Source organism: Acanthopagrus latus, chromosome 10 (genome assembly GCF_904848185.1).
Source record: "Acanthopagrus latus isolate v.2019 chromosome 10, fAcaLat1.1, whole genome shotgun sequence".
Taxonomy (NCBI): Eukaryota; Metazoa; Chordata; class Actinopteri; order Spariformes; family Sparidae; genus Acanthopagrus; species Acanthopagrus latus.
The window spans coordinates 7,761,257-7,788,627 of NC_051048.1; the positions used below are offsets into that span (position 1 = coordinate 7,761,257).

The 27,371-nt window shown below is 44.1% G+C and overlaps 5 protein-coding genes across 6 annotated transcripts; 3 read left to right on the forward strand and 2 right to left on the reverse strand.

Moving 5' to 3' along the window:
* The first annotated feature begins 1,937 nt into the window (after window positions 1-1,937).
* On the forward strand, window positions 1,938-4,901 carry homezb (homeobox and leucine zipper encoding b). 2 transcript variants are annotated; one of them, XM_037112361.1, is made up of 2 exons: window positions 1,938-2,456; window positions 3,156-4,901. In XM_037112361.1, exon 2 carries the CDS (start codon window positions 3,171-3,173, stop codon window positions 4,500-4,502), a length of 1,332 nt encoding a protein of 443 aa, XP_036968256.1. In that variant the 5' UTR covers window positions 1,938-2,456; window positions 3,156-3,170; the 3' UTR covers window positions 4,503-4,901. The 2 variants fall into 2 exon arrangements, with proteins under 2 accessions (XP_036968256.1, XP_036968255.1); XM_037112360.1 differs by having other exon boundaries at window positions 1,938-2,192.
* cideb (cell death inducing DFFA like effector b) lies at window positions 4,798-7,648 on the reverse strand. Its single transcript, XM_037112362.1, has 5 exons — window positions 7,487-7,648; window positions 6,983-7,097; window positions 5,904-6,062; window positions 5,624-5,814; window positions 4,798-5,428 (listed from the first exon to the last, which is right to left on the reverse strand). The coding sequence occupies exons 1-5, from the start codon at window positions 7,510-7,512 to the stop codon at window positions 5,287-5,289; spliced, it is 633 nt and encodes a 210-aa protein (XP_036968257.1). The 5' UTR covers window positions 7,513-7,648; the 3' UTR covers window positions 4,798-5,286.
* A 995-nt stretch (window positions 7,649-8,643) lies between these two features.
* tinf2 (TERF1 (TRF1)-interacting nuclear factor 2) lies at window positions 8,644-13,895 on the forward strand. The gene is made up of 10 exons (XM_037112359.1): window positions 8,644-9,056; window positions 9,408-9,610; window positions 9,746-9,853; window positions 10,358-10,453; window positions 10,613-10,723; window positions 10,834-10,957; window positions 11,039-11,876; window positions 12,892-12,950; window positions 13,037-13,116; window positions 13,356-13,895. Exons 1-10 carry the CDS (start codon window positions 9,029-9,031, stop codon window positions 13,473-13,475), a joined length of 1,767 nt encoding a protein of 588 aa, XP_036968254.1. The 5' UTR covers window positions 8,644-9,028; the 3' UTR covers window positions 13,476-13,895.
* Window positions 13,896-14,402: 507 nt separating this feature from the next.
* dhrs4 (dehydrogenase/reductase (SDR family) member 4) lies at window positions 14,403-17,510 on the reverse strand. Its single transcript, XM_037112081.1, has 9 exons — window positions 17,101-17,510; window positions 16,679-16,794; window positions 16,163-16,340; window positions 15,974-16,075; window positions 15,712-15,782; window positions 15,559-15,610; window positions 15,218-15,352; window positions 15,048-15,103; window positions 14,403-14,963 (listed from the first exon to the last, which is right to left on the reverse strand). The coding sequence occupies exons 1-9, from the start codon at window positions 17,353-17,355 to the stop codon at window positions 14,849-14,851; spliced, it is 1,080 nt and encodes a 359-aa protein (XP_036967976.1). The 5' UTR covers window positions 17,356-17,510; the 3' UTR covers window positions 14,403-14,848.
* A 57-nt stretch (window positions 17,511-17,567) lies between these two features.
* efs (embryonal Fyn-associated substrate) lies at window positions 17,568-27,235 on the forward strand. Its single transcript, XM_037112079.1, has 8 exons — window positions 17,568-17,740; window positions 18,247-18,459; window positions 19,299-20,624; window positions 20,866-20,982; window positions 21,686-22,630; window positions 23,299-23,364; window positions 24,591-24,845; window positions 24,959-27,235. Exons 2-8 carry the CDS (start codon window positions 18,448-18,450, stop codon window positions 25,142-25,144), a joined length of 2,907 nt encoding a protein of 968 aa, XP_036967974.1. The 5' UTR covers window positions 17,568-17,740; window positions 18,247-18,447; the 3' UTR covers window positions 25,145-27,235.
* Window positions 27,236-27,371: the final 136 nt, after the last annotated feature.

A 27,371-nucleotide genomic window follows, 5' to 3' on the forward strand; every position in this document is an offset into this window, starting at 1 on the left:
TTGCAAACACACTCTAAAGCAGGCTAGGAAATAAAGAATGAATTGCTCTTGTCTTTCTGTAAAAAAAATCGCTGTAAAGAAAAACTTGATTCATAATAAAGCATTATGAAATGGACTTGGAATGTATATTTGCCGGTCAGTGATCACTCAGAGTCTGAAGCAATAACTTTTAGCTGTACTCAGTAGTACTGTTTGTCCACGATGTACACATAAACTACACTTTTAGCTATATAACAGTATCACCTATAATGCTACTGATCATAAAAAGCCTAAATCAAAAAAGATTAAAAATTTACCAGAGGTAAAAAGCTCAGTCAGTTCAAAGTCTGAAAGGTACACCTAGCTAAAACTTTATGTTTAAGCCAGTCAATAACACCATTCCAAAACTTAAAATTCAATTGTATTTATTACTGATTTGAGCAATTACAGTCTATGTTTAATACCAATTGAAGAAGTTCATCCCTGCCATTCTGAAGAATTATGTACAAACATTACAGTTAAACTAAATGATCTTGTTGCATGTGGTAGAGGCAATTCCAAAAACAAAATAATTAGAATATCCACAATTAAAAGACTTTCAGAAAACAACAAAATCACAACTTTAGGCAGTATTAATAATTGCAAAATGAAAACTACAACCTCATTTCCAAGGAACTTAAAAAGGCAACATCCATGGAGTTCCAGGATCCTTTTGCCGAATACAGCAATTACCTTTTTCTTCTCTCTCTGTCTGTCATTGGTTTAAATTCTGTGCAACGGCAGCAGTGCACATCAGTTTCAATTACTGCAAACCAAAATCAAGTCAGACAGACCGGCCTTTTTCTTTGGTTTTCAGTTAGGTTTCATTTCTCAAAAAAGAAATGAGCAACACCCATGAGAGTTGGAATTTATTAACTTGCCAGCACATGTTTGTGCTGCTCTTTGTGAGTAAAGAACATTACAAGTTGTTGAAACAGACTGCATCTAACTATGAATTAGAATGCTTTTCAGCCCATGATAGTCTATCACAGAATTTTTAAATTAAATCATCATATACATACATCTTCTTGAGATATATTCAATCACATTTGCCTCTCCAGATTTCCTCCACTTATCTTGAAATATATTTAACCTTCCTTGCATGTAATACAAATATTAACAAGATCTTTGCCCTGACAGCATTATATAGAAACCTTACAGCATCTTGACACTAATTTTCCCCAAGTAACACAAAGCAACACGTTCTGGGTGTGACTCATAGGCACTGAAATTAGTATGCTTAACAAAGTGTCAAGAGCTATGTGGTGATGTGGGCTACAGACAACAACAGAGCTGATGACTACAGAAGTTCACAAAGGACCTCCTCAGTCCGAGGATGAGTTTTTTAGTACACTGGACGCAGAGTCGTAGAGGATAACTTGCGGGTCCTTTAGTATTTTGTCAGACATGTCTTCAGAAGCAAGAGGACCTTGTAATTAATTACTCTAGGGTTTCTGTTTTCAGGTTGCCCTTGCAAATAAAAGATCTGTTCTGAGTTCAGTCCTCCTGTCTGTTGCTGAGAGTCTGGTGTAACAGCGCGAGCTGTACTGTCCAACTATTTTATAGGAGTACAGGGGTATAATTTCTCTGCCCAACTGCTCATAAAACACCTGGCCTTATCAGTTGAAACAGATTAATCATCTATGGTAGGTGAAATCTACACCCTGCTTAAAATGCACAAATGGCTAAAACTAATTCAGTCAGTCTATCACTACCTTCATTAAAGTCATGATGACATTTTGTGGATACTGTTTCAGAGTCTGGAAATGTGTTGTTTTTTTTCTGTACACAACATGTGTATTAATCAGACCACAGAGGGTAACTACAGCCTAAACACAACAAAACAAAAAACCCATAAAGTTGAAAAAACATGTCTTTAACACTCTGAACATGACCTTGCAGGAAGGTGGAGTTTATTGTTTAGGCTCTTAGCAGTCACAGCTAGGTGTGCAACATAAACTGGCACCTGAGCATAAATTGTATTAAGTGATAGACATTTTCGCCATTTTGTATTATTTTGGAGGCGTCACCCCCATTTTATTAATACGCACTCGTCGAGTATGAGATAACAACTGCACTCTCCACCACGTCCATTTCAAGCAGTGCTACTTCATCTGGGCGGAGTAGCAGGAAAAAAACCCATCTTACTTACAAGACATTTTTGTGGCATACAGGTCGGAACTCCTCTCCATTACTTTTATTGAAGTTAGTGACGATGTCGGTGCCCTCTTGATACTACCGTGGAAAGTATGAATCATAATAGGCGAAAAAGAAAAAAAAAATAGCTAAGTTAGCCGTGTTTTATAGCTACTCGGCAAGCTAACCTACCTACTCTGTGCGCGGCGTAGCTAGCTAGCGTTAGCGCGAATGCTAGCCGCTGTAACCGTTGACTCGGTCGGCCTTGTTACCGCGTGACACGAAATCACCTAAAGTCGGAGGTAAGCTAGCTAAAGTCACCTAGTTAGTTAACATAAGGCTAATGCTAATTAATTACATTTTTTAATTTAATTTTTTTAATTACTTTTGTTTTTGTTCTTCTAAATCACTGCCTCGTGTTTATTTCATATTTAACATTTAGCTAGTTGATATGAAATTAACACGAGGCAGTTTATATTCAAATTATTCATCCCTCTATGTGCAACAAGACTGTTTAAGAAGATGCTTGAACTGCACTTAAGTATGCCTATTAAAGCCACATTTCTTTTTCCATGGCATTTAAGAGGCGACTGTACCAGGTTTTTCCTAACTAACATCATATGTATTCGTGAGTTTCAGTGACTTTGCTCCTGAACAGGTGTTTTAGGAACACAACTATGCATTATAGATAAGGCACAAGCAATAAAAAAGCTATGTTCTAAGGTCGATAGAAATGCTGAAACCACATTTATAAACCTGCAAATACAATGTACTCTAAACTTTTTTTCTGTGGTGGTTTGTAGTGTAGCCCAGAATCATCAAATACACTCAGAAATATGACTCATTGAAAGATGACATAGATTTAAATTCTGACACTATATTTCATGTTGTCCATGACTACGAAAATGATAAAAGTGTCTTTCAGGGTGATAACCGTTCAGGTTCTGTGTTTTCTTTTTAATTTTTTTTATTGAAAACACTTCCTGCGGGTATCTTTACAGGAGTCATTTCCAGAGATGAAGCAGAGAGCTGATGGAGGACTCCTCAGGCTCAGACAAAAGTCTCCTGATGTTCATGGACAGGCAGAAATGAGCTTCACCATGGCAGCTTTGAATCCGAACCAGACCAGTACGCTGGTCCTCCCCCTGGTCTCCGACAGCAAGAGGCTGATGTGGATCCGGTCAAACCAGATGAACCTACAGCTGGATGGCGCAACAGAGCTGGAAAAAGCGTTCGACAAGTTTCCATACTTGAAACGGAACCAGGCGGCCACACTGGCACAGCGCTGCTCCCTCCACCCCGACCAGGTGAGGGTGTGGTTCATGGTACAGAGGCTCCGCTATGGCGTCAGCTGGGACTATGAGGACATCCTCAAGGTTCGAAGGAGGCTCGAGGGAAGTCGAGGAAAGGAAAAGCTTCAAAAGGGTACAGGAGGGAGTAAAACATTAAAACGAGAGGCAAAAGAGTCGGGTGGGATAAAAGCAGGGGAGGTCAGCGAGGAACAAAGTGCAAACAAGGGAAGGATGATGGCGGCCAATGTGAAATCTGAGAGAAAAATAGTGCAGGAGCAGCCAGCGATGGAAGAGAAGTACAGCACACAGAAAAAGCGTAAAATGATGGCAGCGAAAGACAAGGTAGCAAAGAAGAGCAGGGCGGATGTGGCTGTCACGGAAAGAGTCAAGAGGGAGTCCAGCAGAGCCAACCAGCCGGATACAACAGTTTTCACCAGCATGAAAAAGAAGGCAGAAGCAAACATAGGATTACCATCCAGTCAAGTGTGGCCTGACCACAAATGCTTTTTGGTGCAAGACGAGACGCCGGATGTGCTCCCTTCGCTCATACCCCTGACCCAGACCCCAAAAACTCCCAGGACCCCTGTGATGAGCGGCTTTGAGAGAAAAGCAGAAATGGAGGGAGAACCACACACGGCATCGAAAAACCCCAACATCGCCAATGTGGGCGAACCAACGGTGCCCATGAATGCGCCAAATAATCCCGTCGTCGCAGACGGTTACCCTCGCAGCCACTTCTACACAAAGACGCAGAGTCAGCTGAAAATGATGAAGAGATTCTTCTCCAGCTGCCAGTATCCAGACAGTGAGGACTATGACCGACTGGCGGCGCTCATCAGCCTCCCCCGGCCCAGGTTGGTTCAGTGGTTCGCCGACATGCGCTACTACGTCAAAAAACTCAAGCCCACCTGGCTGACTCCGGAGCAGCACAAACAAGCGCTGGCCAACATCAGTTACCGGCAGTGCCTGAGCACACTGGCGAGGGCGCTGGAGCGGGAAAGGAGAGAGGGCCGCGGCGAGCAGCCAAGTGTACAGGTGCCTCCTGAGGACAACTGAGGAGACACGCCCCGTATCATCAACACCGCTAAGATGGATAATCTGTTAACATTTGAAAAAAAAAAATGCACCAGGAGGTTTTTTCCGTGCATTGTTTGGGTTCAAGGAGTTTGTTACGCGGGTTGAACTTGGAACTTCTTTCACACGGATTTTTGGTAAAAGGTCGCCAGTTTGAGACATGTTCTGGTCTCTCATATGCCATGTACTGTTACTACACTGTCATTGTGACAAGTTAACGTGTTTGGAACACATATGCATTTTTTTTTTTTTTATATGATACTGAGGAGTCCCCGTGTGCTTTGTGGATTTTTTATTGTCATTCAAGAATAACACTTAAGTTGTTTGTTGTTCGAAGACAGCTCTTTGTGTTGTGAGTTACATTAAAACGTTCATAAATGAGAAAGTCATTTTTCATGTCAATCAACCATGTGATTTTTCACCTAGAATCTCACAGCTGATGGTTCAACTGCCACATGTGATTCAAATCACATTATTACAAATGTAGAAAAACTCCAGGATATAGAATATATTGCACAAAAAAAGATAAAACTACATTAATATCTTTGACAGGTTTACGTTTCTTTTTCTGTTACTTTCTGTTGACGACCTAAAGTCAGAATAATTAAGCTTACGATCACCTTGCATACCACTGTCACTGTTTACATTTACAGACAGCATCGTACAGATGTTCTTGCCCCCTATTTAAAGGAAGTAAAACACAGAAGAATTATACAATACAGTGGCTACTCAGTGAGATAGTATTTTGGTGTCTCCCTTGGCTGCGTCAGTTCCAGCTGGCGTTGTACTCTGCCCTCTGTGGCTGCCAAAGCTCAGTGCCTTCGATAATGCGGCGGATCATGGAGGCGGAGGTGATAAGCAGGTGTCCGGCAGCTTGCAGGAGGGTGGAGGCGACACGCAGGGCTTCTCTGAAAAAAACAGAACCGAGATAAAGTGTCATCACTTTGATAAGGACGTTTTTTCATCTAATTAGGATTTTACATGAAGCAGATTAAGAAAGAGTAAACAGAAAGAGCATCTGACACTATTTTTTTCTTCTGCTATGTAGCTTCTCTGCTGTATTATTATTTGCAATAACATTCACCCCCTTCTCCTTCTCTTACCTGAGAATTTTCTTGGGCCCCAGACACTCGAAGTTAGCACTCACAGAGTAAAGGCCTTGAAATGTGGCCTTCACGCTCAGGGAGCCAAACACATCCTTTGGGCTCATCCTGTAAAGGTCAAAGGTGACACGAGCGATGTCTTTCCCAGTCCGGGGCTTGCTACGGTCTTGAGATTTGGCGACAACTGCACCCTGGGAGATCAGAGACAACAGTCACATTAAATTAGCCTGTGCAGGGTACTTGGCTATATCACGAATCACTCCTTCTTGGTCAAACATACGGGTTGTGGTCTCCACGTCTGTCCAGGCGTCAGGGCCATGAGCATGGTGTTGTCCGGCAGGGTCATGAGGAACTCATCGGAGTCTACCTCCGTACCGTCCTCCTCGCACACCAGAGCCAGAGACACTGCAGACAGGGACAGCAGCAGAGCCTGGCACACCTAAGGCACAGATTCAATTTGCACTTGTTTAATGTTAAACAGCGAGAGACAACGAATTCCACGTGCATTAAATGAAATAACATAACATAAGACTTTTAAAGACCTCAGAATGCAGTTCAGCACGGCAATACGAAGAAGAAAAATACAACGATATGGAAATAGGACCTATGATCATTTATCAAGCATGTGGATTTATTGTCAGTTACATCACGTTTATCTCCGGTTCCATCTAGTTAAAGTTTTTGCTGACATTGACACTAGACCTTTCAGTTGATTTGGCTAGTGTTCGCTATAGTTCTGAAAAATGTATAACTACAACTATAACTGTCAACAGCAGGCGAGAGAAAAGATGAAACACCGCTGGATGTTAAATTTAAGAATTAAAAAAGTCAAAATCAGGTTCTCAGAGACCAAAACAAGATGTATTATTATAGAAGCGTAAAGCTGGTGGTCAGATGTCAGCAACTGCATGTCACCCTTTAACTCCAAATAACGGGAACTTGAATGAGCCATAATGTTAAGAAAATTCAGTCTGGCCTCCAGCTCCTCTTCAGACAGCTTATCTTTATAGCACTGTGAGTGCAGCCTTGACTAATAACTATATCTTATCACTTATGTGATATAATCAAAGCTGTGATGAGGTTGTGTTTGTCAAAATAAGAAAACATGATAATAACCATTATGTTTGAATCATTGATATGTTAAGGATTTTGTTTTAGTTAAATAGCATTAAGCTCTATGCTTCCCACTCCCAATTCAAATTGGCTCCTTTTTTCATCATTAACTCTTATTTTTACATTTTTTCCCCTTCATTTTTATTATAAGACATTGTTTACTAAATATGTATACCGTCCAGGCAATTTTACCCTGGTCATAACCTTTTCTTGTATTTCTTTCTGTTATTTATGTTCAACAGTCACCCTCTCTTTCAGCTCCTCCAGGGTCCCGGCTGTGATGCCTTTCCTGGTCTCCCTTTGGTGACAGCACACTCTGAAGGGACGTTGTGGTGGAGACCACACTCGCTTGGTTACAGATCTGAGGAAAGACCAGATGGCCGTGACAGCGTGCCAGCATGCACAATCACTGATTTTGTCTTTTACAACCTTTGTCTTTACAAACATGAATTCTCCATTTTTCACCTGTACGATCGTCTCTACACTGGATCAGATTCTCTCATCTGTCGTGATACCGAATTTCACTCCTTTTTTTATTATGTTTTCCATGTTCATTTTGAGTTGAAATAAGCATTAAAGTTAGCCTGTAACACTTGAAAATCTCACAAGTCCACTATAGCTTACAATGACATGCTGTCACAAAACTAAAGAGCCTACATTTATTTGGGGCTCCAGCAGTGGGTTGGTGATCAAGCAGAAGGACAATGAAGCAAATCAATATCCATGAGCCAAAACCAATTCTTCACTTACTTGATGAATGTGGATGTGGTATCCATGTTGGTCAGTCTCTTGTTGTCTCTTTCTTGCAGGCTTATTTGTTTTTTTCGTGAGGAGTTTTGGTGAAACACTTTTGCGATGTGATGTCAGCCCCGCTTGTGTTCGACCCAGCAGCTGGACTTTGCCCCGAACATGGTGATAAGTCAGATACAGAACAACACGCGGCAAAGTTCATCTCGCCTGTGTGACATCCTGTCTTGACCTGACAAGCTGAATTATTACAACCCCTATAGCCTGACCGATACAGGATATTTGAGGTTAATACCATTATTTATATTTGAGAGTTCTGAATATCCAATAATCATGTTTTTATATGAACATGTGACATTTTAAAAGGATTACTTATATTGGTGTTATTGTCTTTTAGGAAGGTGCAAATGGTGACTGTTTACATTAGCTTCAGACTTATCTATTCTGCACCACAATTTTTGGTTTCATATCAGCATATATAATATATTATATTGGCCCTGGCTGAATTGGTTCCCTTAGAGGCCCAAAACTAGAAACTCTAATTCTGACCTGAGCTGCTTTCTGACTTATAAACAAAAAAAAAAATGCTTGGATATTTTTGTAATTGGCCTCTCAGGGCTTCCACAGTAAGTTCCTAACTTCCTGTGTCAGTGCAAAATAATTTGGTAATAGTTAGGGATTCTACATATTGACCTCACACAGTAATAATTAAAACATCATGAACAGTGATTCATATAATCTTTAAAAATTAATAGTGATAAAAATGTTTGATATAAACAACTTTTGGTGGGAAAACTTTTTAAGTCCCATTATTAGGACATAAACTCATGATAGTTTACCTGCTATGGTTGGTAATAGATTACACCGTTTCTTGTTTATGTTTTTAGCCTATTCTTTTACACTTTACGAGTTTGTATTGGCACATGACTCGTGTTCATATGCTTCCCTAAATGCTCTAATATTCCTCACATAATTCACGCCTGACCTCGATTTGTTTTTCTTGTTTTTATACTTATTTTATCTTTCAAAACACATGTACGCAAAGCGGTAGCTCAGACAAAAACAACGGCTGGCGGGCCTGCTACGTCATATCCTGAAAACAGTACCGGGTGCGCTCCTTTTGCTATTCCGTTGTGCACGTGGGCGGAGTTCCATGTTCGAACCCCTGTGTTTTAGCCCAAATGCGCGAAGCACCGCCAACTCGGCACAACCGACGCGCTGTTTTAAGCGAATGACGTGTTATTTCAGTGAAGGCGGGAGGATGAGAAGCAGAAGTTTTGGTACAAGTGTTGCTAGCATTGTTTCCTCAAACGGGTAAACAGCTGAAGCCATAGTGGTGTTTATCGATAGGTTTTTCTCGGCAACAACGGCGCTGGTAAACATCATCTCAGTAGTATTTCCTAAATAACCCTGACTGGGTAAACTGCCAGTTCCGCCTTTGAAGATTACACGGGGACCAGTCTGTCTAAGTCGCTAAGCTAAACGCTGCTAACGTCAAATTCTGGTCAATTAACCCCCCTTAGCTTAGCTGACGGACTGAGGGGGATGGCCACAAGAAAACCCAAGGAAAATGGTAAGTTTATTAAGCTGGGACTGGGTTTAAACAGCACCTGAAGGGTTTGATTTCGACTATCTGAAACTGCTTCCGTCGTATACTGTGTAGTGTGTATGATATAAGTTGATACTTAACCAGGTAGAGGCAGCTGTGACTGTCAGTTCAGTTATACGACATCACCCCCCCAGCAGACACGGAGGGAGGGGTAGAGTAATCAGTGCAGCTAATGGGAGACTCCTGCATTATAGCGTCACTTACCAACAACAACAGACAGTGTTCATCCATGTCGACAAAAGAGGTAGAATCTCAACCCTGCGTGACGTAGTGACGTCTCATAGTTGCAATGAATTGCTTATGTCTCCTGCACAGATGCCAGCCTTCCTTTTGCTGCCCTTCAGCTCCTGGCCCCGCCTGTGCGCCTGGTCTCAGCAGCAATCTGGAAGGTGATGAAGCAGAGGGACGTGATGCAGTATGGGGTCGTGGAGGAATTTGTGACATCGGCCTGCGAGACTGTCCCCGGGCTGCTCACCGTGAGGCACCAGGGCAAGCTGGTACTGGGGCTGAGAGGACGGGTGAGTGTGTGACTCCCACGCTCCAACTCTCTTCTGTCTTCCTCGCCTATCTCAGTGTCATGAGTGGATTACCTTCCCCTTTGACAATGCAATATTATCCTATATGTTGTTGATTTTACCCGTGCTTCCTTTCAGTTAATCTTGGAGCTGTGCTGTAAACAGCCAGATGAAAAGGTGATTAAGCCACATCTGGAACGGCTCCGTGTTCCGACTGCCCTGTCATCCCCCTCCGCTCCAACAGTGGTAAATAAGATCTGACGCTCATTGCCTTTTTTGTCATTGTAACCAGATTGTAGACAAAAACTGCAGATTCTACTTATGTTCACTGGCACATTGCTGCATTACATTCAGCACCAAAGATTTGAGGTGATTACACAGTTAAACATCACAGTATTTTTACTCCATACCTTGATACTGATGATATAAAAACATTTCGAGCAATACTATTGGTGCATTCATAAGGTATTTAAACCAACAGGTGGAGGTTACCTGGTCTGCGAGGAAACCATTAGTGACGTGTATAGGATAGACTAATTTCACCTCAACAGTTCCATACTTGTATATATTTAACATGAAAGTAAGACCAGTAGTATTGTCAGAATATGGATGTTATATAGATACGTGACGTGCTGTCCCTGAGAGGTTGTATATAGTGTGTGTGTATATTAGTGTGCATTCCGGAGGATTGTGAACGCTTTTAAAATGTATAACAAAAAAGTTGTATTTCTTTGCTATTTTGTTTCCTAGAAGAGGGACGTAAAAATTCTGAAAACAGTGGAAAGTTTACATTCATTGGTTCACACACTGCTGACAGATCCAGCAGAGAGAGACTACTTCTTCAAGGTGAGTCCTGTTGTTTGCTATTGTGTATACTGTTGTGTTTGTTTGTCACCACACAGCTGCAGCAGTAACTGCAGACTTCAATCTCTGCTGTGATCGTTTCTCAGCTGATGTGCACAGGCATGGCTCAGCCTACGATTCTTACTTTCTCTCTCCTGACAGGAGGAGTTTCCTGTGGATTACGGTCCAACATTCGATAAGGAACTGGAGAAGCTTCTATGGGAGTTTTTGATCCGACTGGACCAGCTTCTTCCAGTTCCCAGCCTCGCTCAGGTAGTGGGTGCATTTGTTATTTTACCCTAGGTAGTAATCATCAAAAAAATGGACTTGAAACTAATGAAACCTTGAAAGAAACTGGATCGCTGATAGTAATTTGTCCCTAGACTGTGTCGTGGCTCAGCAGTACCCCCGCTGTCCTGGAGGAGTGTGCACATGCAGCCACCCAGCCGCAGCTCCTGAAGACACTGCTGGATCATCAAACCTGTCTGGGTCATCTGGAGGCTGCAGGTAGAACTACATCACTTCTTAGCTTTTTGCTAGAGTGATTGAATTGTTGTAGATACATATTAATACTTGCCTTTTTTACAGCATCCCTTCCTCCAAACCTGGGAGACTCCATCCTGGCTTCACTCTCTCTGCCACCGTCTGGAAGAGTACGTTCTAATCAGTCAACGGGTACCAAAAATCCTGCTGGTGACCAGTCCAGTAGCACACAGGCAAAAGAACAAACCCCATTTGTTACACCTGTAATTGGACTAATATCTAATGAGGAGGTACCGTTTATGATCTCTGCCAAAAAAAGGACACAGAGAGGTGAGGATGCATCAAAAGAAAACTCTAAATTCACTCTGGTTAAACCAAGACAACCCACCAAAGATGTTGGAGTGAAAGACGACGGGGAACAAGTAGAAGAGGAGGGGAAAGCTTCCAAAAGAAGCAGCGGAATGAAACGCAAGCAAGCTGACGGAAGTGAATCCGATGAGGAGGAAGAAGTTTTAGGTATTGTAAGATCTGCTCGTAAGAGGACAAGTCAGGGTTTTAGAAGTGGCGCAAGCAGACTAACGCGGGGGCGAGATCACCAGGGGAGGAATGAGGACAAAGATGTTGTAGCAAAATCAACAAGAAACGACATGTGTAACAGAGCAGTCCTGGAAAGCTGTATGACCCAGCTAGGTGTCAAAGCACTGCACCTGCCTGAGGACCCGTCCCTCTGCTCCATTTTTCTGTCTTGTCTGAGCAGCCAACCCAAAGTTGTTCTTCAAAGACTGGCAGTGACTGCTGCTAGCGCCAACAGGACCGGCAGTGGAGGAAAATCTTTTTATGTGAAACAGCAGAAACAGAGGAGGAGGTCTCCGGTCAAAGCTCCAAGCAAGAGCAACCAGCCACAAAAGCCTGACCTGGATTATACTGGCCTAGACGACAAAGAGTAAGAGACACGGAAAGTATGCATGATGTAAAGCATGTCCTGTCAAGTTTGTTCTCAGTTTAAAGGGTTCATTCAGTTCCACACATCAAAGTGTGTATACAGGTCTTTGGGAGTATTACTGCATATGTGGAAAAAAGTGCAATAAGCCATTTGCAGTTCTAGAGGAAGCTGCATTCAATCTGACAGATAACCTCTAGTGATCTCATACCGTGGCTAAATTGCATTGTGGGTAACGTAGGCGCCAGATTTTGAATAAATTGTTAAAAAGTTGAAATCTCTGGTTCCGCTGCATCAATTTTGGCCAGTGCTCGAGGAGTGCGGTGGTAGACCTGTGGACTGCCTTTCAAAACCTGGTTGCCGACACTACCCACCATGCAACTCAGCCACTGACATCACTGGAGGCACTTCATCAGATTACATGCAGCGCCCCCTGGAGCCACAAAAGGCTTTATACACATTTTTGCGTACATGCAGTAGTACTCCCCAAAATCTGTCAAATGTGTAAAATTGGAGGAGTCACCCTTTGAAAACCTGCTCAATGACATTGGATGACATTATATTTCTGTATCTTACAAGTGAATTTTTTTTTTCTGTTTTAAACCAGGGATCACTGCAGTTACATTGTTTGAATAATTGGACAAAATTATACCATATATATATTCTGTATGTTTTATATAAAATGTAATTTAAACCAAATAAATGTAGAAAGTTATGTTTTGGGTTGTTGGCACTTTACTAACAGTGATAATCCCTACAAATACAATAAAAATGACTGATTTAAAACAAAAAATACTGCTTTCATTGGGTTTTTCTGTCTCTGTGAGATATTAGTTATTTTGATACACAAGTGCTCCTTTTAGACATGCAGGCAGTAGAAAGAAGTTCATCGTTTTGATTACATTTCAGTGTTTCCCTGCCATCTTTAGACTAATAATTATAATGAGGTGAGCAGCTTAGTTACCACGTTTAATTTACCAGCTAATCAAACTATTACTTTCTCCTCTCTGCTTCACAGAAATCATCCTGTGTCACCGAGCATAAGCAGCTCTCCCGCTCACCAACGGAGTAACGCAGGTGAATTAAATCGTGGTTTAATGCAATCATCAGGGAAAATCATCTGCTGAGGGTTGAGTCTGACTGTGTTTACTTTCTGTATTTAGAGACGGCGGCCCTTCCAGGAGAGAGTGAAGACTATGTAGCTGACTCAGAGGATGAGGCGACAAAGAACTTCAAAGGCAGGGTATGTATTCTTGAAATGGGTGAAAATAGGGTTTCTGTGGCGAGTAAAAAAAAGATGTGGTAAATGTTGTTTTAAAATGCTGCTCTTATTTTGAAAAATGATCTTAAGAGTAGATATTTATCTAGCAGTAGATATTTAAACCATCCTTTCGAATCAAAAATGCCACAAACTACAGTAAATTGAAACACAGATGCATTTGCTGTCACTGGTGGTTTTCTAACGGACTCTGTCTCCCTCAGCTGTTCATGAAGCGCTATTACAAGACCAAACACGGCACTTACGTTCCCACTCTGAGGGAGTACTTCAAACCTGGGATGGCTCGGCGGGACCTGTCGGCTGCCGGCATCAAACGCAGATGATGGGATGGACTTTTCGACGCGTAGTTTGGCGTCCAGAAAATATGCCAGAGGACTCTGACTGGAGTTACGTTGGTTTTCGCCACCAACAAGGATTATGGGGCGTTCAGATGAGTTCAACTTGGGTGGTCATCATGGAAAACAAGCCTTGAAATGCATTGTCACCGATTATGAGCACTGGCATGCAACTAAAATGCTATTTACTTTAGTTACTTTATAGATTGTTTGTAAATAGTCATGTATTTTCTATTCTAAATATTTTAAGGCCACAATATATAATATGCTGAGTTAATAAAGTTGTTTTGATGTGGCAGTCATGTTGTGTATGAAAATGTGCATTCTGTTCTTCTTTTATTCACCATGTAAAAGTGTCATTTAACTTGAAATGTCAAAGAGATTAAAGCGCTTGAACTGCTCCTGGTGTTTGACTAATGCGGTGTGTCATCTTTTATTAATAAGTTAATATTTTTATAAATCCTTTAAAAAAAAAAAAGGTTTGTCCATTGTAGCTTTTACGCACTTGAGTATTCATCTAATATCAACCAGGAACGTGTCTCACTGACAATCGTCCCTTTTATTTGTTGCCAATAATATAATAGATGTAATCTTAAATGTTATCTGAAATAACTTTTTATTGGTTATCTCCCCAAATATGACACGAACGAATTGACACTTGAGTTTCGGAATTAAACTAAATCAAAATTTTCATACGTAACACTGCTGTAAATCTTCCCATGTATTTAGAAATTGAAATTGTCTGTTGTGCGTTATCAAGGACACAATGTTTATATAAATCTTAACTCCGAAATTCTCAGGGTATCATAAACAAACTTCATCCAGGGGACCTATTAGAATTCATAAAGTAGTTCTTGTATTAATGGCCCTGCATTATGCTCATTATCGGGTTATAAAATGTCAACACACTTTACGCATTATTTTTGATTGTTTTTATTGCATGTCTCTTTAAGGCCTCCCCTCCTGCAAAGTCTGGTGTGCTTTGATTGGTCAGCTCTCACAAGCCTGAGCAGGAACAGTCCACCATGTCTCAGTATCAGCCCCGCCAGTGTTTTTGTAGACAAGACCGGGCTGAGGGCGATGACTGCATAGTTTCCTTCTGGAAGCCCTGACAGCTTGTTTAAAAGACACAATTTGTCCATTTGCATTTCTCTGTGGATTGAGTGTTTTGATACTTGCACAGTATTTATACAGCACCCACACCTGCTTTATTATTATTATTATTATTATTATTATAATGCATGGTTATCTCACTTTCTACACAATGATGCGTTATTCAGATGAATATCAGAAGTAATCAAAAATATAATCAAGACACATATCTACACAGGAACACACACATTTGAGGGCAAGTTTGAGGTTCAGAGTCGACAGCCTATCCCTCCCGTCACTGTGATGGTCTCCCCCGTGATGTAGGAAGCCTCATCAGTGCACAAGAAGGCGATCACTCCACCAATTTCTTCGGGCTCTCCAATTCTGAAGGGAAAGATGAAGGAAATACTGTAATCATATGTTTGTGCATACTGTATGTTAGAGACAAAGTTTGAGTACAAGCTGCACCTTTTAATGCTGAGCTGCCTTTTGAACTCGTCCATGACATCTTCATTCTGCCATAGCTGAGGGAATTGGCAAAGAAAACATGGTGTGAGAAGGAATTCTGTGAGGCAGAGTGCAACAAAATGTTATAAATGAAGGGATCTGAGGAGAGGGCTGTGTGCTTTCGTCCTCACCGCCTGGCTGAAGCGGGTCTTGATGACTCCGGGGGCCACGCAGTTCACTCTGATGTTGCTGTGAGCCAGCTCGGGGGCCAGCGCCCGGGTCAGACCCAGCAGCGCCGTCTTGCTCACGCTGTAGGGACCCAGCGCCTGCAGAGACAGAGACACAGCGTCCATAACACACATATACACACATGCACTACACAGGAAGTGGTTTGTGTTATTACCTCAGTTATATTGTAAATATTAAAATATGAAAGTCCTTCTCCAATGCTACAAAGTGCCCCTTTAACTGCTCCTATTTATCTTAATATGAATATTATGAGGATAATTGTTCTGCTTGTTCTCTCACTGACCTGCATTGGTTGGTATCCAGCCACGGACGACACAAACACTACGTTTCCCCCTCTAAAAAGGAAAAAAAACAAAAACAGATGCATCAAATATACAGTTGGACGGTTTTATAGTGTTTTAGGTCCATTTTTCCCCCCAAACGATTTGTCTCTCACCCCCTCTTCTCCATATGAGGCGCCACCAACTTAGTCATGAGGAAGGCCGACTTCACATTCACAGCCAGAATCTGGAAAGAAAATATTAGTATCAAATTATTAAAATGATCCTATAAATGATTCTGTATCTGAATAAATGAAAGAAATAGGGAGAACTGTTTGTCAGAGACTGGACCCACATTCTGATTTAAATCATTCTTCATATTTTTTTTTCTGACTTTTGCTTTATAATGAGAGCCGGTACTTCATTTGCTGGGTGTACCTTGTCCCAGACTTCCTCTGTGGAGTCCATGATGTTTCCGAAGAAAGGGTTGACCGCTGCGTTGGACACCAGGATATCGATCCCCCCGCACTGATCCAGAGTCTGTTCCAAACACATGATGAGACTTTTATTGTGGCAAATCTTGTGTGAGATCCATGTAATTGGCATTGGCAAATTGAAAATAGTCACCATTTGAACCAGTTTTTCTCTGTCTTCCCCCTTGCCAACGTTACAGGTGGTGCCGGTCACTTGGATGCTCTGGCTCTGCAGCAGAGCCACGGCCTTGTCCACGTTGGCCTGCCGCCGGCTGCTCACCACCACGTGGGCTCCTCTCTTTCCCAGAGCCTGGGCGGCGGCTAGGCCGATTCTGAGGAGGATGGGAGGGTGTCTCAGTGAAGGGATCAAGTGTGTTAACGACTCATATCAGCATCAGTGTGTTGTTGATGCTTAACATGAGGTCAGTAAGGGATGAATAAGTGTTGCAGTGACAATTTTGAGTGACTCTTCTACATACATAATGCAACAGAGGCAATGCTCCATTGTATTCTGGAACATATTCAATGCAAAATGACAATATGTTGGCATGTACAGTCAAATATGTGGGCTCCTTCCATATATTACATCACGTTTTTAAGTATATGTCAATGTTATCTTGTTCCATGAGGGAGGGCAGCACAGACAAAAGTCATATCCTGTCATTCTTACCCATCTGTGGAGGCAGTGACTATGGCTACCTTCCCAGCAAGGCTGCTTTGAGACATACTCCTTTGGCCAGCAACAGGATTGGTCCTAAGGCACCTGAACACACTCCTCAACATCACCTACGGACAGAGGATTTCATGACAACACTGGGTAACTAGAGCAGAGGTCATCTGGACTGACAGAGGCGGCGCACACGCTTAAAGTTGCCTGATATGAACTTAAATTGACACCCACTATATCATCATTCACTTAAAACTAACAGTGCAGCTGTTGATCCGCGATGAATGCAAAACAGCGAGGAAACACTTGATCGGTATATTTACAGAGGCAGACAACTTTATGGAAGTTTATGCTATTACACACCTGACTACAATGTATAGGCAACTAATGCAAGCTTGAATGTATGATTAAACGCATTATCTCACCCCGCAGTTTATGCGAAACTGAGCACGATGTTGCACATAAGTAGGATTTGCCGAAATACTCTCAAGTTTACAGCCCGGACCTTTGACTGCCGACAATTCGTGTGTTGCTACATTCAGTATTTTCCGGGTAGGGATTGCCGCTGTCAAAATAAAAGCATCCAGCGAGCGCACAACGCGGTTTGCAGTTTTTAAACTCAACTGCGCGTCCAAAATATCATGCAAATCCTTTAGAAATGTTAGCTTTTGCTGTGCCATGTGATGATAGTCGCAGCGCGGGGCACATACTTATTTTATTTCTCAATTTACAGTTTACTGTTGTGGTTAACGAATACATTCTGAGGTCCCTAAACGCAACCCGCAAAAACGAGCCAATCACAAAGGCCGTGTGCATTCCGGGCTGCGGATACTTCCTCGACTCCACAGCTGTTGGATCGGTCTAAAGCCTGGCGCTGGGACCCATCCTGCGCTATTACATTAGCGGGCTACGTCAACCTCCGAGGAGGCGGAGGGAATTTTGTTGTCATCGCCAAAGATGATTGAACGCCGATGGCCACAGATTTTCACGCCTGAAAAGAAGTGATTTCACGTATCACAAGCCGTGCGCCGACGCGAAGTTTATCGGCGAAAATAATCAAACAAGGTAATTATTTTACAACGACTGCCTGGATGCTAATGTTGGTTGGGGAATAAATCGGCGTTTAGCGGTTTTACCCGGCGGTGCCATTGTTGTTTTGAACCGAACTTTAGCGTTAGCAGCGAAAGGCGATGAAGATAACCAGCGTAGCTAGCGGTATCTAGCTAGTGTTAGCAGCTAGGCCGCGGCTACACTGCTAACATTACTCCTGCTAATGTGCCTTCGAAGGGATTGCCATTTAGCCGAGGCAGCAACTACATACGTTACTCAACTGCGTGAGATATCTTTGATAGCGAGTGCACACGGCTTATTTATCTGCGATGCTAAGCTAACGTTAGCTTTCGCCTGAACGGGCTGCGTTCAACGTAACGTTACTGGGCGTGGAAATCCCAGACAGGTGTTGCCGCTGCCTGCCTGCCCTGGCTTTTACTTCACGTGTGTCTTCGTAACGAGTGAGTTGGGGTTAACGTATATATGAGTCGTGAACAGCGTTTCCCTGCACGGATTAACAGGATTCCCTATGAGGGCTGAGACGACGAGGCGCCCGGACTTGGAGATGTGTCCTGCCCAGACCCAGCTGTGCCTCTGCACCGAGCGTCTCTGGCGACCAGCACGTCCGTGAGATCCACAGCTGATCTCGAATGGATGACCCAGACTGACCGGGGACACTCGAGTTATAGTTTCTCTGAGACATAACCGTGAACTAAGCAACGATGTCTGTCTCTGTAAGTACAGTAATCGTCCTCTTTGTTTGTGTGAATTTGCATATACTAGTTTTGATTAAAACATTATGATGGACACATGTGAGATAAACTAACTTGATCAAAAAAAGAAAAAATCACGAGCTACTGACTGTTTTCACCTATTTTAATATTATCCCATCTTATCTGTGTATTCTATCACTGTCCACATTGCCTCCATTACAGTTCTAAGGGGGTCCCACATGGCTCAATGGAGCCTGGCTGTCCCCAGGGGGTGTGTTTAGAAAATGAAAGGGGGCTTGACTCCCCTGGCTTTGGGTTGGCAATTAAGGCCTAAACAGCAAGGGACAGATGTGCCTCTCATCCCCTCCCCCTCCCTCTCATCTCCCTCATTACCATTAAGCCCTTGTGTCCATCTGATCATTGATCCTCCCTGACTGTGCCCCTCTTTCACTCTGCCTCAGAATTAATGACCCAGCTGTGAATTTTATGATTTCGTCATGATGCCTGGGTTTTGCATCTTAAATATTTTGCCGTGCGCCCATCGTCCCCCCCACCCCACCCCCCACCTTCTCTCTCTCAATCCCATGCAGACGTTTTACGAGATCTTCCCTATTCACTCCTATTCACTCTCCATTCAGCAGCTCCAAACAATCAACCCTTTTTATGCTCCTGACTTGGCACTGCCGTGTCAATGTAGTTGTTTGTTTGTGGTGTGCAAATGCAAGACACTTGCTTGTGTGAGTTTAGGTTGTCGATTAAAACTGCTTTCATTTGGGGTAAGTGTGTGTGTGCGTGTGTGCGCATGCATAACTGAATGAGAGTGTTTGTGTTTATCACTCTTGTCTTGCCCTCTCTCTCAGACGGTATTGGCAAAGGCACTGTTTGACAACGCGGCAGAAAGCCCGGAGGAGCTGGCCTTCCGGAAGGGTGACATCCTGATGGTTCTTGAACAGGAGCAGAGTGGCGGGCCTGGCTGGTGGCTCTGCTCCCTTCATGGCAGGCAGGGAATTGCCCCTGCCAACCGCCTTCGACTCCTTCAAACCGCCCAAAACCCAGGCCCCGCTGAGGACTCTGTCTACCTGTCGCCTGGTTCCCCACTGGTGCGGACTGCTGTCAGCAGCAGCGCAGAGGACATAGATGGAGTGTACCGCTCCCCGCCAGGCGCGGGTGAAGGAAGAGGAGTTGCGGCAGCCTCGAGGCCAGGGGAGCTGCGCAGAGTTGAGGGTGGCCGCCCCCGCTCGCACTCCAGCTCTGGCACGCGGCCCAGACCCGACTGGGATATTGGGGTAGCGGGACGCCCTCGTTCACCCTCTCTGAGAGGAAGAGGCGCAGAAATGACAGGAACACTTTATCAGACTCCTGTAAGTCCCGTACCCTCAGCAGCTCAGCATGCCAGGCAGCCAGGAGCTCTCACGGCTTCAGAGTCTGTGTACCTCGCCCCCACTGGAGTGCCAAGGGCAGCTGATGAACCAGACGACGCTACATATCTAGTCCCCAGAGAAACACTAACAACAGGACACTTGGACGACTGTTACTTGGTGCCCAAAGGTACCCCACTCGCAGGTGATGATGTTTACCAATCCCCAACAGGAGGAGGTGTGACCCCATCTGTCTGCTCTAATGGCCCCTCTGTTGTTGGAGGAATACCTGGCAGCCCCCTGCCCAAAGTGAGCCAAGACACACCTGGGATGTACCAAACACCCACTGCCGTGGGGTCAAGCCTTCACAGGACTCCAGCCACAGTTTTGGCCCATCAGCACCCATCTCCATTAACCACAGCCCAAGCATCTCCCCGACCTCTGATCAAGGGAGTTTCACCCAGCCCTGTTGCAACCAGGGGCAAACCTGGCCTGGCATGTCACCGGGGCTCCCCTTTGCTGGTGAGAGCCGGACAGATCAGGGTTCCCGGATCACCAAATTTTGCCCGCAAACCTCCTCCACCGGCACCTCCGGTGAGGGGAGTTACAAGGAAAGATGCACAGCAAGCAGCACCGTCATCAGATTCTAATTCTGTCCCCAAACCCACTGCTCAGGTCACTCCTGCAGGCCCGCAGAAAGAAGTGGACAAACAAAGCGGAATTCCTCACAATAAGGAGGAAAGGATGAACAATGGCCTGGAGAATATCCGAAATGTGCAGAACAAAAAAGGAGCACATCAGGATTACTCAGATCCTGTTGATGAACAGGTTTGTGATAGCTACTACATTTACTGTACCACTGTTGACGCAATGTTCATTCATATTATTGTCTCTTAGGCGGGTTTATACATATGTGAATTGGTTCAAAATATGCATATGCATTTTCTCCTATGGGATTTTTGAGTGAAGTGGATTTGCACGTTTTCGTTGTTAGACAAAAAAAATGACAAAGTTTGGTAGGACAAGACCTGTTATGCTAATTTGCTTCTGTGTAATGTTGCCTGGATAGGTGTATGACACCCCTCCCAGTGGCAGGTGGCAGCGTCCAGTCCAATCTTCCCTCGGTGACGATGATGGCATCTATGACACCCCTCGCAGCGTCCCACCACAAGACTCTGAGACCGAGGTAAAGACAACACTTGGCCAACCTTAATTAACCAACCTGTTTTTTAAAAGTAGTGTTTTTTTCCTCTTAGATTATAACTTTTTGAACGTGCATTAATTTGAACTGTCATTGGGGCTGTTTTCTGAGGGGTTTTTGCTCCTGCATTTGGTATCCATATCATTGTGCTCTCTTTTATTGAAAGTGAGAGTGAAACCACAACCCTCATGAAAGTTGTGATTTATAAAACAAACAAAAAAAATTTGCTGGGAACAGGGGCAAACCGCTGTGTTGGATTCGTGTCTGTACACGAGAAGCGCCTCAACGACAAAAGATGACTATCGAGCACCCTGTCACCATTTCTTCCCACATTCCACCATCAGTGTGTGTCCCTACCCCCCCTTCAAGGCTTGGCCACACCTGTCTCTGTCTGCTGTGGGAGCCTGTCTATCCAGTCCAAATGCTGCTGCTATTTTCTCCCAGTCACACCCATTTGTCAGGGCCATGCCGAGGCCATGCCACAGCACCCTGCCCCCAGTGGTCTCCCCCTATAATGTTGCTTGAATATGTCTGCCAGCTGTTGGATTATTTTTTCCCCTCTGCCTGCAATTACTCTGTGTAGACTGTAGACTTGTTACTTCTGCATGTAACCACTGAAGCAAAAACCCTCTGTACGCAAAATGCACATTCTCAAAGCATTCCTTCCTTGTTCTCTCCCCACTTGTAGGTCTACGATGTCCCCACTATCACTCTGAACATGTCCACATCAGATGTCCAGCCTGATGAAGTTGATGACGACGTATACAGCGTCCCCACGCTTCCAGGGGTGCCTCTGGGCCCAGGAGAGTCCACCGCCAGCCTCCTTACCGAGGATGCGTCCCAGGTTGGACAGATCTATCGTGTCCCCGGATCCGAGAAACGAGCCAGCAGCGGAAGTCATAACCGGGACTCCTCTGAGCCCGACTGCGGCATCTATGACATGCCTGCTTTGACTGTCGAAGTCCTCCCCCACTCTCTGTCCTCCTCCTCCACCTCTACTCGCCGCCTTTCCGTCTCAAGTAACGGCTCAGGCGACGTGCAGTGGAGAGCCTCGCTTTCCAGCCTCGTCCACTCGGTGCTGAGCACTGCCTCCTGCTCGGCCTCCACTCTGTCATCACGGGATCTGGCCACTTCGCTGGCTGAAATCCTGTCGACCTGGAAAGCCAGTCACTCGGATGATCCTCCACCGCCTCTTCAGCAGGCCTGGGCTCGCTTATCGGACCTCCTGCCAGCGCTTTCCGCCGTCGGAAATGCTCCTCCATCCGAAGGGCTCTTGACGCTGGTCCAGCGCTCCCTCGAGGAAAGCGCTCTCCTCTTGCAGGCTCAGGGCCGCCCCCGCCTGCCATCTCAAGACTCCTTGTCCCGCAGGCCGTTGCCCGCGCTGCCCGTGCCTGACGGGAAGTCTTCAGGAGGTGGGATGGGCTCCCGTAAAGGTAGCTGGATCCAGGAGAGGCCACTGCCCCCCACCCCTCAGCCTGCGTTTCCCCTGCCTCCAACTCCACCGACAGTGACGCTGACAGTCGGCCCTCTTGATGGAGAAGATGACCCCAGCAATGAGTACGCCGGGATTGGCCTGACTCCCATTCCTGCCCCAGTACCTACTGGAGACAGTGTTGGATACGTCAAGCTGCAGGTCAGTTGTCATGATGAAATGAATCATTATCATTTACAGTTGTGAGACAGCAGTGTTAGTATTTATACTATACTGTTAAATGCTTTATGTCCCTCTGAACAGTGTTTTTATTTTCATCAGCTGATAGCTCTTTGGCTTCCATTAGCTTTTAGCTCAGTTAGCCTGTAGGACACTATAGTCGACTGGCTGCTAACTGCTAACTAGCTCTCTGCCCACTGTTTTCCAACACAGATTTGTTGTACACTATTGAGCATTATTAGGAAAAAAATAAGTTTTTTTCCTGTTTATAGCAAATTCATATCTTCCTCTCAGGTTTTAATGCGTCACATTTTTCGAGGTCTTGCGGTGAGGATCCAGCCAGCGATGATAACACTAAAGCAACAGCATGTTGCTTCTGTTTGTCAATTGCGAAATGTTAGCGATAAGCTTACATGGCGTGGAAATCTCTTTAGTTCCAGAGGTCTCCCCAAGAAAGTCTGTTTACTGCAAACACACATATTCCATTGTCCCCCATGGGATGCTGTTAGCTTTGAGCTGTGATTCAGCAACACAGGCTACTTTCTATGAGTGTTTTTTTTGTGCCTCAACACATCATGTAGTTGATGTAGTTGGTTACAATGCAAACACGGCTGTAAACATGCTCGACTCTTCTCTCCCTCCCATGCTAGGGTAAACCTGAGCCGCCTCCCGACAGCCTGACCGAGAACGGACAAACTATCACCACAGAACCGAGGGTGAGTCTCTTTCCTCCGCTCCTGCAGGCCACGGGCTGTCATGCTAAGAGAGTTTTTGTTGTACAGAACCACACACAGCAAGTCTGCACAGATAAGTCATTGATTCACTCTGCGTTCACAGTTGCACTCTGTTTACTAATGAGCACTGTGACTCATTAATCCAGTTTGCAGCGGCTCTTTGGCTCCCGATGTAGTCGAAACCCGTTTTCGGCCTACCCTTCACATGTTTTTCTAAAAACTACCTGACCTAATTCTATTAACCCGTGTTTGTAGAATGTGTTGATCATGTCAAAGCTTGTGTTGATTGTTTCTAAGACGTCAACGGCAAGGACTGCAACCAGAGGCTTCTAACGACACACATAAGCAGATATTACAGTCAAGTATTGTCTAGTGTTATCTCTTAAGTCAGCTCTGCCTTCTGCTGCCTGAGACTGAGGTCATGTTTCCTTATCGCTCAGTCTGCATTTCTTCTACTCCTTGCTAGATTCCTCGGTTGCGCCACGGATGACCAACAAGAGGTCACTTGTAAATCTTAACAGTCTTGCCTCACATCGGCTGGAGGCTGCCGGACAATAAGTGACAGAAAAGCACAGTAATTCTTTCACCAGTGGCGCTCGGCTGACGTATTATATATGTGTTTGTCGTGACTTTCTCTTGCTGAGTTTAGCATCGCCAAGATTGTTTAAAAGACGGGCTGACTGCACATGTTTTGCATTTCATTAACATAGTCATAAAAAAACTTGTGCATCAGTGAGAAGGTGCAGCTTGTGCAGTTCAAGTGGTTTTTCCCGTTTTGGTGCGTTTAGGATTCTAACAGCCGTGTTCCGAAGCATACCTCACTTATTACTTTCAAAAATGTTATTGTTTCCGCCGTCAGCGCGGCTGTTAGCTATGCAGCAAAAATGTGCTTTATCAAAGTTGTTTTCTTCTTCGTCTGGTATGTTTACATGAGGAAGCTCTGATGTTCAGGAGTTAGACGAATGGTTGTTTAAAATTCAGGCTGTGACTCAAACGTAAATTATTTTTCCTCTGTTAATCATTTCCTCCATATATGATCAGAAAACAGGAAAGTTACCGTTGTAACATCCCATAGCACATGCAACTCCTTCACGTATCTGGATTTGTCCAAAAGTAGGAAGCGGCAAATGTTTTTGCTGAAAGGAACAACTTTGTTTTCTGTGGAACTTTCTTTACAAACACCTTTTTTTTCATCTTTCCTCACACAGTTGAACCAAACCCCCCTCCCGGTGTCCCTCTCCCTGGAGGATTCGGAGCTGCTTTCCTTTTACTCCTCTCAGAGCCTCGCTCACCTCTCCTGCCTGGCCGACGCCATCGACGTGCTCTTCAGCAGCGTTCAGGGCAACCAGCCGCCGCGCATCTTCGTCGCCAGAGGGAAGAGTCTCATCGTGACGGCGCACAAGCTGGTGTTCATCGGGGACACGCTGTCCCGCCTTCTCAGCTCTGCTGACCTCAGGGCCAAGGTGTGTAGAGGAAAGGCCCACTGCAAGACATGATATGTAGCCCGGCAAGCAAAAATGCTTTTGCAGTTTAAAATGGATCAAATTTTCTTAATAATTCTGTTTCTCTTCTTCAGATCACAACCTCAGGGGGACGACTATGCCAGGCCCTGAAGTCCGTTGTCGTGGCAACAAAGGGAGCAGCACAAAACTACCCGTCGGTATCCGCCACGCAGGAGATGGTGGACCGCGTCGCCGAGCTCTCCCAGCAGGCAGCTGGCTTCTCCACGCTGCTCCAGCGTCTGGCAGAAATATCCTCATGATATTTCACATTGCTCGCGTGAAAACTTTGTTTACACTACACGTATATTCCTCCCTCCCCCATGCCTTATTTGTTGTTAGACTCTTTCATTACCTTTCGTTTGAGTGGGATTTGAAGCAAGTGGAACGAGTGTTGGGCCTGGCTGCAGCTGTTACGAGGCTGGGTTTTGACTGTGTTGGTCCTGTCCTTCAAGTGTGTGTTGGTTTGCCTTTGTTTATATACTGACCTCCATGCTTTGATGCCATGCACACTTGTCTTTTTGAGTGTTAACTTATTGAATATTTGAAGCCCCGTCGTGGCTTTGAGCATCCGTGCAGACCGCTTTTTTTTTCGGGGGGGAGCTTTGCTTTATTGTGTTTGCCATATTTTCTTCCCCTCACATGATAGCCACTGTTCCTTCCTTCCTCTATTTATTTAGCCACCCCCCCCCTTTTCCAAAAATAGCACAGGAGGAGGCCTTACATCCTGGTTCTGGCCTACTTTTTACTGTGATACCTGAAAGGCCTTTTTGTGATTATCATTCTCAAGCTGTTGAAGCTGCATATCGAGTGTTTGGGGCTTAACATGGGAGAAATGGAATAGGGTGTGGAAAAGGAAGTTTGCCCGACTTCCATTCTTAATCTGTGCAAGTATGTGTTGTGTTGCGTGTAGTACCCATCTCCACTAGAAAGCCAGGATTAACTGCAGTACGGCGTGAAATCCCTTCGTGAGGATTATAATAAACATCGCTCAACACGTCGCATTCATGCAGACTTATGCACCTCATGAGTCCCGTCTGACAGAGAGAGATGATACCTGAGAAGTGATGCAACGGCTGACAGTGAATAATGATCGTTGGGTAATCCTGTTCTTTCCCACAGTCACTTGTAGCCTGGCAATGGATAAGAAACCAGTTGACCGGGCTCGCCTGTCTCCACATGTCGTCTTACGATCCACATGCTCGTTTCTTCGACATGCTTCGTTTTTCACGTTCATTTCCCACAAATATGTTGTTCACCCTGTCAACAGTGCGTACTCACACCTGCTTTGATGGGTTTTTTTTACAACTTTGCTGTGAGGGCTGGGTGTTAAATATATCTAATAATGACAGTCTAGAGTAACAGTGGAATACATTTCACACTGGATTTTAAACTTATCACCCAGCCTAGGTGGTTGCTGAGAAGAAGCATATCCCACTTTTTGACTGAAGTGGGAGAATTTTGCGTTTTCTAACAAAAATCCCTATCGGTTTTCCATTTCAAGCATCTGATTTTCAGGATGAAGCTGTGGTTGAACGTATAGTCGTATGGAAGCTGAACAATAAATGTACACTACAAATATTGACAGTGAAAACACTCGACCAGCTTCATCTTTGGGGTGCTATACAACGTTGGATTTTTTTTTCTTTTTTGAAGTGTCAGGATCTATTGTCTGTATCGTCAATCATATTGCTTAACTTTATAATCAAGTTTTTGTTTTTCCAGATCCAAATCGGTGTCAGTGTCAGGGCATTGCATAATCATCCTCTGTGTTGTGTGGCTCACTTTATATCACTCTTTAAGGAATACTTTATCTTTATTCTTCCTTTTTACTTTTTTTCTCTCTCTACTGCAGTGCCACCTTGTGGAGGTTTTGAAGTATTACTTAATGAATACCTGCCTGCCAAAACAGGCTCTATACTGTTGGGTATGAAGAGAGCGTGTAACCTGTGGCTCTTTATTTATTATTGTTAATTTTTACGTTCTTTGCTTTCCAGTTTGCATGGCTTTAAGTTGCTTAAAATTTATATATGCACATCCTTCACCAGGGATGGTGCTTCTGGGTAATTTACAACAAACAAAAAGGTTTCTACCTGTTTTTTTTTTCTGTTTTTTTTTCTCATAAAAATATTTGAGCTCAAAGATATTGCTGTATTTTCTTTTGTACAAGAAAAAAGGTTTTTACACTACGTGAACTCATTTGAAGCTGTCATCCATATTTGCTGAGGTATAGAAGCGATTCCTTTTTTTCCTCCTCCAGTGAGCAGACCTAAACCACTTTACTTTTAACACTACATTTGATGTCTGTCTTGTATTCCTGTTCAGAATGCACAAATACATCTTTTGCAATTAAACAAACGTGTTTGGATTATTGATTGCAGCATTACCTTTTGTAGCTTATCGTAATTTGCCATAAAAACAATTCCACTATATCAAATAAAATGAAGTTTTCAGATGTCCTAAAATTGTGGGGGCTTGAATTGGCCCGAT